The sequence below is a fragment of the Oncorhynchus tshawytscha genome, linkage group LG20 (genome assembly GCF_018296145.1).
Source record: "Oncorhynchus tshawytscha isolate Ot180627B linkage group LG20, Otsh_v2.0, whole genome shotgun sequence".
Taxonomy (NCBI): Eukaryota; Metazoa; Chordata; class Actinopteri; order Salmoniformes; family Salmonidae; genus Oncorhynchus; species Oncorhynchus tshawytscha.
The window spans coordinates 24,625,316-24,642,512 of record NC_056448.1 but is presented as its reverse complement, the minus strand read 5'-3'; the positions used below and the strand labels follow the sequence as shown (position 1 = coordinate 24,642,512).

Genomic DNA, 17,197 nt, shown 5'->3' with positions numbered 1-17,197 from the left:
TGCAAAGAAACCACTACTAAAAGGACACCAATAATAAGAGACTTGCTTGGGCCAAGAAACACGAGCAATGGAAATCTGTCCTTTGGTCTGGAGTCTAAATGTGAGATTTTTTGTTCCAACCTCCGTGTCTTTGTTACGCAGAGGAGTGTGGGGGTGCTTTGCTTTGCTGGTGACAGTGATTTATTTAGAATTCAAGGCACACTTAACCAGCACGGCTACCATAGCATTTTGCAGCGATACGCCATCCCATCTAGTTTGCGCTTAGTGGGTATGTTATTTGTTTTTCTAACAGGACAATGACCCAAAACACACATCCAGGCTGTGTGAGGGCTATTTAACCAAGGAGAGTGATGAGTGCTGCATCAGATGACCTGGCCTCCACAAATCACCCGACCTCAACCCAATTGAGATTGTTTGGGATGAGTTGGAATGCAGAGTGAAGGAAAAGGAGCCAACAAGCGCTCAGCATACGTGGGAACTCCTTCAAGACTGTTGGAAAAGCATTCCTCATGAAGCTGGTTGAGAGAATGCCAAGAGTGTGCAAAGCTGTCATCTAGGCGAAGAGTGGCTGCTTTGAAGAATCTATCAAATATTTTGATTAGTTTAGTACTTTATTGGTTACTACATGATTCCATGTGTGTTATTTCATAGTTTTGATGCCTTCACTATTATTCTACAATGTAGAAAATAGTAAAAATAAAGACAATCCCTGGAATGAGAAGGTGTCCAAACTTTTGACTGGTACCATATGCATGCACACCTCAGTGAACTCATCCATTGGGCACCCTAGACTAAAAGCCCATTTATGCTTGATCTGAAAATGTGGTTGGAGGCACCATATGGAGGTTGTGATGCAGTTGCGGAGCCTCCAGAGGCATGCAGAGTCCAAATCAAACCTATGCATCACCAAGTGCCTCCCAAATTTAACAACGCGGAGGGCTCTGTATAGCTCAGCATTTTTGATTTGTTGATGGTAGGTGGGGGCAGTACATCCTGTATAAAACACAAGCGCACTTCCTTGACAACAACTCTGCACTGCTCTGTGATGCGCAAGAAGTATGAATGCCCTGACTTCTGCTGAGGCCATATCACTGTAAATGCTGCATGGCCATTGCAGAAGTCAAAATGACCATGTGCCCAGATGCAAATTGTACTTATCTCTGTAGAATATGCACCCTCTCCCAACAATTTGAGCACATTCCTTGTTTCATAACTTCATTGAGTGAATTATTTGCGTTGGATTCTTAGTGTATATCAATTCATCATTACATATATCACCAGTAGTACATTCACCATTAATTCCTATAATTTCTCATCTACAATGTTTGTTACTTTGCTCCTGCTAATACTGAGTAAAGACCCGCACGCATAGAAGTAGGCCTATAGCCTACCTGGCCTGTGCAGAAATGTAGGCATATAAATGTGCCCATTTGGGGAGCGTCTCAAAGTAATTTTTTCTTCACCTCGAACAGCAAGCAAACAAAGTCTGTTTTTACATCCATTGAGAATTAAAATAGTTCATCACTGTATCTGAAAAATCTTCCCAGCTCTCTCCCTTTCGATAACCACTCAGTGTGAAAGGGAAAAATGTCATGCTCTGGCCCAGTGGAAACATCATAAAATAGGCCTACCTGATTTCTTCTTATCAGTGCTTGACATGGACTGAAATAGGTAACAGTACTCATTTTGGGTGCTGGTACTGTTTGTATTTAGGTGCAGGAGCTCCACAATACTGAAGCTAATATTCTATAAAGAGGAACAGGCGCTCAAGCAGAACATTTGAGGTGCCGGTAATAAGCGCCAGTGAGCTTCTACCCAAGCTTCTTATCCCGTGCGCAAATAGCCTACAGCTGTGTCTGTCCTGAGCTCAATGGTGAGGGAAAGTGAAGGCCCAGAATATGTTATACAATGCTGCAAGTTCACTAGTGCAAGCTTCAGGCCTGACCCAAGTTAAAAGTTGATACAATGTTTCAAGTTCCATGCAGACAGGCCATGTGTAGCCAATGTGATTTATAGGATATTTTCTACCTGCAGGCTGCAATGTTTTTATTTGTTGGCTTTATGTAGGCCATTTTTACATACTTGGCAATAGAAGATACAAACCTAAAAAGTATAATTTTCATTTAGATTTGGAAAGAATTGTAATTAACCACATGACAACAATTGAGATATGAAGACGTTATTATAAATGAAATGAAACCGTTTAATGAAAATGTGCATATGAAAATCAGAACTGGCATGCAGATCGGTAGAAATGGTAAGATAAACAGCCATTTCACATGAGACAGGTTGCCGACTCCTCGTGTAGCCTATTACCGCCTACTTAAGGAGAGTAGTGGCACCACCACTCGCAACCCCATGACTCCTCAGTGGCCAGGGAGGTTTGATTTAGCACCTACAGCTCTTTGGCGAGGTTGCACGTAGACACAAAGTTTCCAGGTCGTTTCAAGCAGTCAAAGTCCCTAGGGAACCACCTGCTGTTCTCATGAATGGAAAGAGAAAAGAGCCATCATTAAACCCAAGGTACATAAAACAAAGAGCTGGAGATACACAGCATGCTGTGTTAACTTACATCCATGACCTAATAAAATCAGACAGCCCCTTAGTGTCGGTTGTGTAATGAAGAAAAAAGGAAAAAGAGAAAAGGGAGGATGAAGAGAGCCAGCTGAGAATGAGAAGAGGGAAAGACAGATGGGGTAGAGTTAAACAGATCGCTTAAGGACAAAAGCCTAAACACATGAAAGGAAATTGCAAGGAAAGTTCGCTAATGATTTATCTGATCAAATTGTGCCCTTTGTAAACATTAGATCCTGTCTATGCCCCTTGGACCACCTTGCCAGCACTGCCATGGTGGTGGTATGTTGTAGAAGGCAACAAGACCACAAAGCCAGAGCCTGCGGTGGTCCAACTCACACACATAACAAAACTGGGTCACACATGCAGACCAAAGTGAGCCAGCCACACAGAGACCAAGAGAAAGGCCATTCTTGTTTGACTCCTATATACAGGATGTTGTTGCTCCAAGGGGTCAGGGTTATTGCCATGGCAAGGTGGGAGGTGATGGTGGTCAGCTCAGTTGGAAGAAAAAAATGTATTGGGAGGAGAGGTGGTGAAAGATGAATTACTGCCGATGTTCCAACGTTTTACAACACAGAATCCCTGTTACTCATAGCCAACTGTGGGTGAATAGAAAAATGAGGGAGGAGAAGGAGGGAATATATATATAGAAAGCAACCTTTTGCAGAGTGCCTGAGAATGCCACTGTAAGCAGCAACACTAAGCTAAACCTAGTCTTGACAGATGCTTAGCCCAGGCTCCCGCTCTCGTTCCTCCTCACGTCTGTCCCGTGTGAATGCATGGTTGCACTCTCCCACTCGGGGGGGTTGAAGGCAGGTGGTTCAAATGAAAGCCACAGCTGAGGAGGTGATGAAGGCACTAAGGTTTCTGGCACGCGCCACAGCTCATGTTCAGGTCATTCTCTCCAACCACGTTAACATCACTGTGTTTTTAGTACCTGAGGGGGTCGGTAGCAAGCTGTTGCCAACCCATCTCCCTAACCCCCCCCTTCCACAACCTCAGAGGAAGAGAAAGACCCCTGACCCCATGGTGGTTGCAGTCTGGTATGACCCCAAAAGGACACCTGGAGGCAGCCAATACCATTGCTGACAGATTTTTTGGGGACAAAAACTTGGGGACAGACTATTTTAAGAAACTTACATAAAAACCACTGAGTCATGGAAAACGTGTTTACTATGGTTTAACAGTGGGGAGATACCAGATTATTGATGCAGTCTAAAGGAAGGCAGGTGTAGCGTTTTGGATTTGACATGACAGCACCGATTGGCTTGAGTGTTTCCAGATGAGCAGCAAATCAGTGTGTAAGAGATTGACTAAACATTTCGGTGTAGACTGCAAACAAAACTGTGCGTGGTCTTTGACAAGTAAACAAATGAATTAAAATGTACAGTAAGTGGAAGGAAGTGGAAGGTAGGTAGATGGTATCATCTTGCCGGTAGACCTCCAATGTCACTGGGCTCCAGAAAGGTGGAGACAGCAGCTCCAGCCCAGCCTGTCAGCTCTGACTCACTCTTCAGGGGGGGGGAAGGACTGAACATTGTGCGCTCTGCTTAGATGAAGCCAAAAGGTAGGATATTCACGAGATAACAAACGGTCACCGATGTACACACACTGCAGAACTCTGTTTAAACCCTTACTCTTGACAAGACTTAAGATTCCTCTTTGGCAGCTCTAGGGACTCTGGGCCAGGATATAACACAGATGCTACTTAGCGGCATAGCATTCATATCATGCATCAACTCCTTTCCTTATTCACCGCACAAACATCCACATATTCTGCCTTACTGGTATGTAGTTACTCTTGTTACTCTGGAATTGCAGTGTGAGGGGTTAACTAAAGCCCTTCATTTGACTTCCTGAGTGCAGTGGCAGGAGTGGGAAAAGGCAGCCATCTTAAGTAATAGGCAAACCCCCTCAACCACCTCCAACCTTTCCTTTGAAGCAGAGAGAAAGAAAATTAATTTTCTAGGAAGCTGGGTGACAGAGAGAACAAGACAAGGAGAGTAAAAGGGGACAGGCCATGAATTGGTTGAAGCTGAAAAGCCAATCTGAGGAGGCTGGGTCCGGATGACAAGAGGAAGTAAGTCGTGGGAAAGAGTTGTGGATGCCAAGAGCCTGAGGGGACATGGAGTTTGAGGCCACAGTATTCTGGTTTCACTGTAACCCTATTCTAATCCAATATGCAATCCCCATGTCCTAGAAATCACCCCCCACCCACACAGAGACTCATTTCATATGACCCTCAATCCGTTTACAGCTCTCAAGGTCTTATGTAACAGGCAACTCCACTCACCTGGTGCCACTATTGTATTGGTCAGGGAGATGAGCAGTGTTAAGCAGAACGGATGTATGAGTTGGGTGAGAGACTCATCTACATCTCAAACACTATTGATGAGAGCCTGCTATTGCAAATTACTTGCCCTTTTAGCAGAGCCTACCTGTCCCACTGTAGCCAGGTGACTGTACAGGTAGATTTTACAACAGCGCCATTCCATATGAGAGAGAAGGGCAGACAGAGCGGGCTGAATAGTTGCCAGTTTTACATTGAGAGGATTCATTGTTGGGGGGAGTCTGACAAGTGTAGAGCATTGCAGTGATGAAGCAAACAAAAAAGGGTTCAACTCAGGACTGACATTTCAACTTAATTCCAATGAACGGTCCAACTCTATAGAAGGTATGGCTCATCTAAGTTGTCTAAACCAGCCTTTGAAACAACATTCACCAGCCAAGATCAAATATTGTGGGGGTGCATCAATGGCAGTGAAAGTTTCTGTAAATCAATTAGCAGAGCAAATGTCAGGCGGTGTTCTCTCTCCTGGTTTAGCGTGACAGGGGACTGGGGAGAGCAGAGATGAGGTGCAACAAAGCTATGATCGTTCTTCTTACATGAAGGAACATGGATGTGCACAAAAAAAAAAAAAGAACATGCATATGAAACACACCTATAAAAACGACAGGGATGTAACGATTCACTGATAAACATTTGAATCTGGTACCGATGTGTAAGATACAAGTGCATCGTTCCGCGGGTCATGCACCGGTCCACATTTTTTTGCTGCTTACATTAAATTCTTTATGAAAACACCTCTAATCTTTTGTAACTGATGCGTCCTCTCCGTTAATGTCGAACAGCATGTAACTGGGTTGACAGTCATTGATCTACAAGCAATTTTGTATCCCGAACAACCCCCGGCATTAGCTTAGTCAAACTGCGTACTGTGCCCAGCTTCGCACACTGACCAACACGAGGTAGGTGGCCTGTTCCTGATCTTGCACAACTGCGCAGCTCCTTCAGCATTCAATTCTACAACGGCTTACATGATATTAGGCTTTATTAGTAAAATGAACAGGCACCTAAAAGGACCCCTAGGCCATGAGAAACAAGATTCTCTGGTCTAATGAACTCTTTGGCATGAATGCCAAGCGTTACATCTGGAGGAAACCTGACACCATCCCTATGGTGAAGCATGGTGGTCGCAGCATCATGCTGTGGGGATGTTTTTCAGAGGCAGGGCCTAGGAGACTAGTTAATATTGAGGCAAAGATGAACCGAGCAAAGTACAAAGAGATCCATGATGAAAACCTGCTCCAGAGGGCTCAGGACCTCAGACTGGGGTGAAGGTTCACCTTCCAACAGGACAACAACCCTAAGCACACAGCCAAGACAATGCAGGAGTGGCTTCGGGACAAGTGGCCCAGAAGTTAATTGACAGCATGCCAGGGTGGATTGCAGAGGAAGGGTCAACACTGCAAATATTGACTCTTTGCATCAACTTCATGTAAATAAAAGCCTTGACACTTATGAAATGCTTCAGTATTCCATAGTAACATCTGACAAAAATATCTGAAGACACTGAGGCAGCAGACCTTAAATTAATATTTGTGTCATTCTCAAAACTTTTGGCTACTACTGTACATACACCATAGACATACATAATTTACACACACGGGTCTCAGAGTAGGGCTGGGCGGTATACCGTATTTTATGATATACAAATATTGATGCAGGGACCGGTTTGGGTTTTTACTTTACCTTCTATAACGGTATTTGTATGTTTGGTTTGTTAAATGTGATACGCCATGTGTAATGTCATTCTTTATAGTTTACTTTGCTACTTTGAGTCACATCTCTCCGTGCCACTTTCCACACAGACCTAGCCACGCCCCATGTCACTCAAATAGCGCATTTGACATTCCCTCAACCAGGACGCACTTCACTTCAGACACGTCAGTCTGCATGGTCAATGTAGCACATGCAACAATGTTGATGACAATGCTGTTTTCACTTTGCATCTTAATATAAATCCACTAGCGTTCTATAATTACACTAAGTTTGTGTTTCTTACATCAGCAAACATCTAGTTTATTTTCTTAGAAAGTTGCTATAAATCTTGAGACTAATTGTTAGCCGCTAATGCTATAGCTAGCTAATACATGTACTGAGTAAGAGCAAAAGTAGCTAGCTAATACAGCCTGATAATACCAGTGATGGTGTGGACCTAAAATCAGCATCCTGTTTGTGCAACAGTATCTTCTAAATCAAAGAGGAATATGCAAAGCAAGAATATGTTAGCTACATGAAGTAGCTAAGAGAAAACATGCAAAGTTAGGGTCCCCTAGGAAACGCGTATCAACACTTTAGTTCCTACCCTGTCACAATAACTCCTCCCTGGCATTTTAATTCGCAGGACAGGAAAATGGTCCAATTCATGCACTTATCAAGAGAACATCCCTGGTCATCTACTGCCTCTGATCTGGAGGACTCAAAAACAAATGCTTTGTTTGTAAATTATGTCTGAGTGTTGGAGATGCCCCTGGCTATCAGTAAATTAACATAAAAAAAATACATAAAATGGTCCCAAATGGTTTCTTACCTTAATAAAAGGAATTTGAAACGATTTATACTTTTGATACTTAAGTATATTTAAAACCAAATACATTTAGACTTTTACTTAATGACTTTTACTTGAGTCATTCTTTTTTAATGTATCTTTACTTGACTCAAGTATGACGGTTGGGTACTTTTTCCACCACTGCAATTGAGTGCAGGAAATGCAGAAATTATAAAAGTGCTGAAATTTGTTTTGGTTGAAGTTGAATTGAACAGCATAAAACAACAAGAATGGAAAAAGACTCATTGAAATCACATATATATATATATATATATATATACACATATATACACATACATATATACACACACACACACACACACACATATATATATATATTGGATCACTCACTACACAAAGCAAATGTAGAACATTAAATATTAAAAAACTAAAAATACCATCTTTTTATTTTTATAAATACCATGATATAATATTTTGGCCATATCGCCCAGCTCAGAGGGCACCCAGTTCACGAGCTTAACAGCAGTAGATCTGAATTTAGAATGGAAAATTAATGTTTATGCAACAAATGTTACTGCATTAAATCGTATCAATTAATACTCTAACCAAACTAAAAACGTATCATCCCTGTATCTAGATACGTATTGAATCGTCTTTAAAGGGAAAGATACACATCTCTAATAAACTGACACCTGCACTCAAACAATATTCTGTGATCACACAACACTGGGTCATCAAAGTAGCAGACATGCATCACTGGGATGGAGCAGGGGTGGGCAAACGTTTAGGCTCGAGTTGTTGTTTAAGTCTGGCCTGGAGTGTTTACTTAAACCTAAAAATACTACAACACCACCCCACCTAAAATCGGCTGGTGGGCCGGATGCTCAGTGTATTGGAAAGGGAGATACCTAATCAGTTGCACAACGGAATGCCTTCAACTGAAATGTGTCTTCGATTTAACCCAAACCCTCTGAATCAGAGGTGCGGGAGGCTGCCATAATTCGACATCCACGTCTTCGGCGCCTGGGGAACAGTGGGTTAACGGCCTTGCTCAGGGGCAGAAAGACAGAATTTTACCTTGTCAGCTCGGAGATTCAAACCAGCAACCTTCCAGTTACTGGCCCAACGCTCTAAGCATCTTACCGGCCACCTCCACGATGTCCCCTGGTACAAGGTCCTTGGACTTGATCCTCTGCACACTCTTCCTGTCCTGCCGGTACACCTTTCCCATCTCCGGCTCATACTCTTTGAGCGCTTCAATGGCATTCTCTGCATTTCGCTCCTGTAAGACAAAAGCAATCAGATTAAATCAATATTTTTCAGAGATAAATGTAAGCTTCACATGTGGGTTGACGACCAGAACCCACACAGAGCATTTAGAGATGGTTAAAGAATGAGAATGATCACTTGACCAGTGACCCTTAAGCTGGGAAAGGAAGCAAACCCAACGAGAAGTGTATCCAACAACAAATCATTGGACATTGTAATAGCCAGAAATACCACCGTTTTTACAAAGCTGATCTGTTGATCTCATCACACGCCAAAGAAAAAGCAATAGGATCAAATGAAAATACGGCCATTACACTTAAAAGGGCTCAATTTCAGATTTATGGAAACAATACATTCCTGGCTCAGTCAACCCTGGGAATTCAATGGATTTATATTTTTAACATCTTGTATGTTTAACGTCACAGTCAGTATGCCATCAGATATAGCTGAGGACTGGAGCACAGTGTACCACAATTAAACCCTCTGTCTCGCCAACCCCCAATCAACTACCAGCGATCTGCTGACATTTCCCTCCCTGTGGGATTAATCCCAGAGGTACCGTCACAAGCAGCCAGCCTGGCAGCACTCTGGACAGGGCACACCCGCTGGCCTCATTGGATGGGAACACGGACAACATCTCCATTAAAAATACAGGCTGCAGGGAAAGTGTTGTAGGTTGTTAACAGTTGCCATGATAACCGTTGTGGGCATTGATTGGTCCAAGGTGCATGTATTGAAGTAGTTTGGTCAAAGACTGAGAAGAATTCAAAAGGTATTCTGAACATGTTCGTCACCATAACCTCCAACATCCCCAGACAAGCTTTGTTTGCTTATACAATGGCAAACAACCTGACAGATAACGGCTCCTCTTACAAACTTCAACAGAGCATATCATTTATGTCCCAGCTACCATAAGTGCCAGTCTCCACAACTGCCATCGCTAGCTAATTTTTTAACATTTTAATTATATTTATAATATGTTTATTATTTTACAATAAAAAAATCAAATAAAGACAGCAATACTAACAATGACATTTATTGTAGTGTTGAATGGGATGGCCAATTTAGAGGACAAAACAAAACTTAACTCACACATACACAAAATAAAACTAAATCCTATTAGGTGGTACATGTATAAGAAGACAGCATATAATCATTACAAGCAGTGTAGTTAAGCCAAAAATAAATATTGAGTGGAGTACAGCACAGAGTAGCAGCAGATCGTCAACCCGGTTATGAAGCATATTTTGTAAAACATTGGACTTCTATTGGAGGTATTGTATCGAATCTTTTCCATATGTATTACATTCCCTAAATCCCGTAACCACATTTCAAAAGGTAGGTAGTCTCCAATTTCCAAAATTGCAATATGAGCCTTTTGGCTAATAGAGTACAAAGAGAGACAGCTTTCCCTTCGTGGTTATTCCCATCAACTGTACCAAACAGAGCGGTCAATGGGTCTGGGGCTAGAACTCTATCAAAGGCTCTAGATAAGTAATCAAAAATGAGAGCCCAGTAAACATGTAATTTAGGACATGTCCAGAATAAGTGGGTCAACGTCCCCTCATCCACCTCTCACACAGTGGTGAGGTGTCCGGGAATATTTTATGCAGTTTTACTTTTGAGTAATGTAACCTGTGTATCACCTTAAACTGTACAAGGTTGCGTCTGGCATTCACTGAACTGTGGATTATATTCCTGAGAGTTTCTACCCAGTCCTCATCTGAGATTTCTGACCCAAGTTCTTGTTCCCAAGCCCTTTTAATGGTGTCTGTGGATACCTCTATGTGGGCCTGTAGCACATCATACAGTCTAGAGACCGACCCTTTAGATAAGACAACATCTCCATGGAATCTCTATCTTTTTTCAAGATCAGTGCTATTGTAGCCTCATACAGTGTTTGCGGGAGTTTGGCATTTTCTTTGGATTGTTTAAACATTTGCAACATAAGTGGAGATAGAATTCTATAAGAAGTACTGCGCCAGTCTATTACATATCCATCGGGCCCAGGGGCCTTGCTGTTTGGAAATTGTGCTATCGCTGTGTTAATTTCCTCTAAAGTTATCCCTGCATCGAGTGCAGAAGCTGCCCCCCTGTCTAGTTTAGGAAGTTGACATTCAGTGAGAAAGCGTTCCATAGTTTGTGGATCAGTAGCATCGCATTTTGATTGGTATAGCTCTGAGTAAAACTGCGCAAATCATTTATTAATATCCTGCGGATCTGTTACTATTTTACCCTTCTTGTCTTTTATTTTGTGAATAGCTCTAGATGCCTGTACATGCCTTAGCTGTCTTGCTAATAATTTGTGGTTTGTCACCCAGTTCAAAATAACTTTGTTGCGTTCTAGCAAATAAAGAGCCCACCCATTTCGAAAGGATGGTATTGTATTCATATTTTAACTTTGTGATCTTCTCAAGGACTGTATACGAGGAATTCGTCCTAAAAACGTTCTCCTGTTCCCCTAACTCTTTCAATTTCTCTCAGCTTAGTATTGGCGCGTTTCTTCCTCTCTGATGTATAAGAAATAATGTAACCTCTAATCACAGCCTTTAGAGATTCCCAAAGGGTGGAGTCGTCAACATCCCCTGTGTCATTAGTTCAGAGGAAAAAGGCAATCTGCTCCTTCAAATAGTGACAAAAAGCCTCATCTTTCAGCAGGTATGCGTCTAAGCGCCACGGTCGCGACCTGTCGACATATTGTTGAGTTTCAGCACCATGGAAACAGGAGAGTGGTCTGTAATTAGAATAGGGTGATAGGTAACCGACTCAGCTGCTGAAATTAGTTGAGTCCAACAAAAAAGTCAATTCTGGAATATGATTTATGAACTGATGAAAAGAAAGAGTAATCCCTGTCTGTTGGGTGCGTCAGTCTCCAAATATCGACAATGTTAAGGTTTGTCATCAATGTATTTAGACAGACACTGGCATTTGATTGTTGAAGTGACCTTGATAGCTGTTTATCTAAAAGAGGATCTAACGTACAGTTAAAGTCCCCTCCAACAATAACACTTGTATCCGAGATATTTGGTATGTCCTTAAATACCCTTTGAAAAAATAATGGATCATCGAAGTTGGGTCCATGTAAATTGACCAAGGTTACTGGTTTCGAATTCAGTGTACGAGCCACAATAATATACCGACCATTAGGATCTGAAATCGAGGATGAGTAAACAAACTGAATGTTTTTCCTTATCAGGATTGCTACCCCTCTCGCTTTTGCATCAAAGTTAGACTGGTATATCTGACCGATCCAGCCGACTCACAGCTTGGTCTGAGCGGAGCGTTTAATATGAGTTTCTTGAAGAAACACTATGTCAGCACCCAGTGATTTAAGATGAGAAAAAAACCTTAGCTCGTTTCACCACATGCCCTAAGCCATTACAGTTCCAGCTGACTATCTTTATTCCACCTGGTCAACCCTGTGCTCTGTCACTATGTGGCATTGCTTATTTTAGAGCAAATTGTTGCTGTCATACAAAACTCAGAAGAAAAACGTCCCGCCGTGCGGGAGCTTGTCATGCCACCTGTACTAATAATAAACGTGAACATAAAACACAGACCCCATCCCCCCTCCTGTCCCTTTACTGAGTGACTTCCTCAAACGAAGCACTCCTTGGCTAACACACAAACCTTAGGGTGTCTAGACATACAGCTTGAACTAACTCGTCGTCTATAGATGCTCCGCATATACGCTAATATTAAATAACACTTAACACTTACATTAGGGGGTGAGTGGCGCTAAAACATGATGTGCCAAACAATGCTATATTAGCCACAACATCTCACCAATCATAAGTCCCAAATTCTGATCTTCTAATCGAAAAGACATAGGCCGGAAATCCAAAACACATTCCTGGCCTGTATTTGGTAATTTAGCCGGCCGACACAGCCGTTCTGTATCCTCAGCCAGGGAGCTTGCTTGTCAAGAACAGATCGGCCTCTTTTGGGTTGTCAAACGTACGTGTTGATCCTTCGACTGTCACCTTAAACCGGGCTGGGAAGAGGAATCCATATCGGATGTTGGCCGCCCTGCATTTGTTGCGTACCTCATCATACTCTTTCCGTTGGTTCCTCACCTCCAAGGTAAGATCTGGGTAGAAAGACACCCTGGCTCCATTTTAGTTAAGGGAGAACTTTTGACTAGCCAGCTTGAGAATGAGATCCCTGGTCTGGGGATAGTGCAGCCGTACAATGAATGGCCTTGGTGGCCCGCCCTTGGCAGGCTTCGCTGCCTGAGATCTGTGTGCGACGTCGATCAGGATGGCCGTTTTGAAGTGTTCACTCCCCAGCAGGGCCGGTATCAGCTCCGAGACAAATTCAGTGGGTTTCCCTTTCTCAGTGTCCTCCTGGATGCCACATATTCAGATGTTCTGGCGTCTTGAATGCGACTCGAGCATTTCCAGTCGGGCTTTCAGGGTTTTGTCATTTTTGAACGTTGTGCACTGTTTCTCTATGTCCTGTAGCTTGGCCTCGTGAGCGACTGTCGTCTGCTCAACCTCATGCACCCTTTTCAGAGTTGCCTTCAGTTTCGGCCAAAGTCCCAATACTCTTTGAGATATCAGCCAACCTTGTGTCCACCTTCTTGCTTAGTGAGTTTATGGCAGCCAGTATGTCACTTTGCGTAGGCTCTGTGGGGGACTCTTGGAAGCTAGCCTCTTCAGCTAACTCCTCGTGGGTTGGCGACGTTGAAATTGGTTCGTTGTCTATCTCATTCAAATTATCTTGTTTAGCGCTCCTTTTTTGGTGCTTTTTCCCTTTGTCATATTTGTTTGAAGTTATAGGTCGTGAGAGGTTAAGATATACTAATTTGTTTCAAAATGGAGCGGAGCTCTAGCAAAGCACGTCTACTCCATAGCACACTCTCTAGCGCCCCCTCGCTAGCCTCATTTAACTGAATATGGCATGCTAGAGTAAATGAACTTAACGTTAGACAAAAAATGGCACGTGTGACTTTCATAAAGGGGGCATCAGTAGCATAGTACTTCTCTCATGTCCCATTCCGGGGTAATGTGATGGGCTATCACTAAGTAGCTCTCTGTAGCACTAAAAGTCCATCCATCTGAAGTAAGCGCAACACACAGTGCATTGGCCAATTCATCGACTTCAGATTTAGCTTGCTTATATAGAGCAGGTACTACCCTTTTGCTGAAATGGGTGAAAGCGGGCGAAATTTGTAAAGTTGCTCGGGCACTTGAGGTGCCGAAACACCCCATTCTCAACCACCAAGAACGGGAGCATATCCGCGGCTATAAACTGTTAATTTTTTGGGGCCTGGTCATAAATCGGAGAACACACACCAACTGATTAAGGAACTGCTGAAACTTGATTTCACATTGGTACATTACAGCCTTATTCTAAAATGTATTAAATTGTTTCCTCCCCCACCCATCAATCTACACACAAAACCCCATAATGACAAAGCAGAAACAGGTTTAGAAATGTTTGCAAACGTATATTTAAAAGAAGAAGAAATATCACATTTACAGTTGAAGTCAGAAGTTTACAGACACCTTAACCAAATACATTTAAACTCAGTTTCGCAACTCCTGACATTAAATCCTAGTAAAAATTAAATTTTAGGTCAGTTAGGATCACCACTTTATTTCAAGAATGTGAAATGTCAGAAAAAAAAGAGAAAATTCAGCTTTTATTTATTTCATCACATTCCCAGTGGGTCAGAAGTTTACACACACTCAATTAGTATTTGGTAGCACCTTTAAATTGTTTAACTTGGGTCAAACGTTTTGGGTAGCCTTTCACAATGCACAGCTATTTTCAGGTCTCTCCAGAGATGTTCGATCGAGTTAAAGTCCGGGCTCCGGCTGGGCCACTCAAGGAATATTCAGAGACTTGGCTGTGTGCTTAGGGTTGTTGCCCTGTTGGAAGGTGAACCTTCGCCCTCAACCTGCTCAGGACCTGACTTTCATCAAGAATCTCTCTGTACTTAGCTCTGTTCATCTTTGCCCCAACCCTGACTAGTCTCCCAGTCCCTGCCTCTGAAAAACATCCCCACAGTATGATGCTGCTACCACCATGCCTCACCGTGGGGATGGCGCCAGGTTTCCCCCAGAAGTGACACTTGAGATTCAGGCCAAAGAGTTTAGTCTTGTTTCATCAGACGAGAATACTATTTCTCGCGGTCAGAGTCCTTTAGACACCTTTTGGCAAACTACAAGCGGGCTGTCAAGTGCCTTTTACTGAGGAGTGGCTTCTGCCTGGCCCTACCATAAAGGCCTGATTGTTGCGTACCTCAGAGATGATTGTCCTTCTGGAAGGTTCTCCCATCTCCATAGAGGAACTCTAAAAGCTCTATCAGAGTGACTATCGGGTTCTTGGCCACCTCCTTGACCAAGGCCCTTCTCCCCCAATTGCGCAGTTTGGCTTGGTGGTTGCAAACTTCTTCCATTTAAGAATGATGGAGGCCACTGTTCTTAGGGACCTTCAGTGCTGCAGAAATGTTTTCGTAGCCTTCTGCAAATCTAACTCGACAATCCTGTCTTGGAACTACGGATAATTCCTTTGACCTCATGGCTTGGTTTTGCTCTGACATTCACTGTCAACTGTGGGACCTTATGTAGACAGGTATGTGCCTTTCCAAATCATATCCAATCAATTGAATGTAGCATAAGTGGACTCCAAATTTTAGATACATCAAGGATGATCAATGGAAACAGGATACACCTGAACTCAATTGAGTCTCCTAGCACAAGGTCTGAATACTTATGAAAATAAAGTTATAAAAAAAAGTTGCAAAAAAATCTAAACCTGTCGTCACTTGGTCATTATGGGGTTGTGTGTAGATAGGATTATTATTTTATTTTTTTTAAATGTAACCTTATTTTTTAAATCAGCATTTTTACAATCAGGCTGTAATGTAAAAATGTGGAAAAAGCCAAGGGGTCTGAATATTTCCTGAAAGCACAAATCCTAATTTAAAGCCCTAGTCATTACGTGTATAAGTTAGTCAGTCGGTTGAATCATGGCTGTGTAATGGTGTTGCCAGCAAAGTAGATTAACTTTTGCTCAAGGGGAAAAAACACAATGTGATTAGCCTATACATCTCTTATACAGTTTGATTGATCAACTTAATTAAAGATTAGTGATCCACATAGCCATTCTTCTTGCCTACTCACTGCATAAAGTGGAAAAGTAATTAACTGCATAGTCCTCCCCTGGAGCACAGTGTGTGCAGTTCTACAGACCATGTTTTTTATTTATTTCACCTTTATTTAACCAGGTAGGCTAGTTGAGAACAAGTTCTCATTTGCAACTGCGACCTGGCCAAGATAAAGCATAGCAGTGTGAACAGACAACAGAGTTACACATGGAGTAAACAATTAACAAGTCAATAACACAGAAAAAAGGGGAGTCTATATACAGTGTGCAAAAGGCATGAGGTAGGCGAATAATTAAAATTTTGCAGATTAACACGAGTGATAAATGATCAGATGGTCATGTACAGGTAGAGATATTGGTGTGCAAAAGAGCAGAAAAGTAACTAAATAAAAACAGTATGGGGATGAGGTAGGTAAAAATGGGTGGGCTATTTACCAATAGACTATGTACAGCTGCAGCGATCAGTTAGCTGCTCAGATAGCAGATGTTTGAAGTTGGTGAGGGAGATAAAAGTCTCCATCTTCAGCGATTTTCGCAATTCGTTCCAGTCACAGGCAGCAGAGAACTGGTACGAAAGGCAGCCAAATGAGGTGTTGGCTTTAGGGATGATCAGTGAGATACACCTGCTGGAGCGCGTGCTACGGATGGGTGTTGCCATCGTGACCAGTGAACTGAGATAAGGCCGAGCTTTACCTAGCATGGACTTGTAGATGACCTGGAGCCAGTGGGTCTGGCGACGAATATGTAGCGAGGGCCAGCCGACTAGAGCATACAAGTCGCAGTGGTGGGTGGTATAAGGTGCTTTAGTGACAAAACGGATGGCACTGTGATAAACTGCATCCAGTTTGCTGAGTAGAGTGTTGGAAGCAATTTTGTAGATGACGTCGCCGAAGTCGAGGATAGTCAGTGAGTGAAGGAGGCTTTGTTGCGGAATAGAAAGCCGACTCTTGATTTGATTTTCGATTGGAGATGTTTGATATGAGTCTGGAAGGAGAGTTTACAGTCTAGCCAGACACCTAGGTACTTACAGATGTCCACATATTCAAGGTCGGAACCATCCAGGGTGGTGATCAGGCGTGCGGGTGCAGGCAGCGAACGGTTGAAAAGCATGCATTTGGTTTTACTAGCGTTTAAGAGCAGTTGGAGGCCACGGATTTTGCTAGATTGAGTCAAGAAAGCTAGACTTCACTCTAGTTATTCGCTCTTCTGCTCATGGGGCTATCACAATGGTAGAGTAAGGCGAGTAACTCATACACTACTCAGTAGTACAGTGGGATCCTCACATGAAAAGGTCAGACATAAACCCAATGAATTCAGCCTCGTCATTCCATCCCTTTTTTTGCTACGGGACATTTAGATTAGTTCCTTTACTCTAGCAGGAC

The 17,197-nt window shown here is 42.7% G+C and overlaps 1 protein-coding gene across 3 annotated transcripts in view; it reads right to left on the bottom strand.

Moving 5' to 3' along the window:
- LOC112220368 (sarcoplasmic/endoplasmic reticulum calcium ATPase 2) overlaps positions 1-17,197 on the bottom strand; it is a 54,330-nt gene that overhangs the window by 26,779 nt on the left and 10,354 nt on the right. For all 3 annotated transcript variants that reach the window (XR_002948856.2, XM_024382219.2, XM_024382220.2), the window contains exon 5: positions 8,574-8,712. Coding sequence is in view for 2 of the 3 variants with exons in the window: in XM_024382219.2 (XP_024237987.1) it covers positions 8,574-8,712 (139 nt within the window). In the remaining variant the exon portion in view is untranslated. The remainder of the gene's footprint in view (positions 1-8,573; positions 8,713-17,197) is intronic.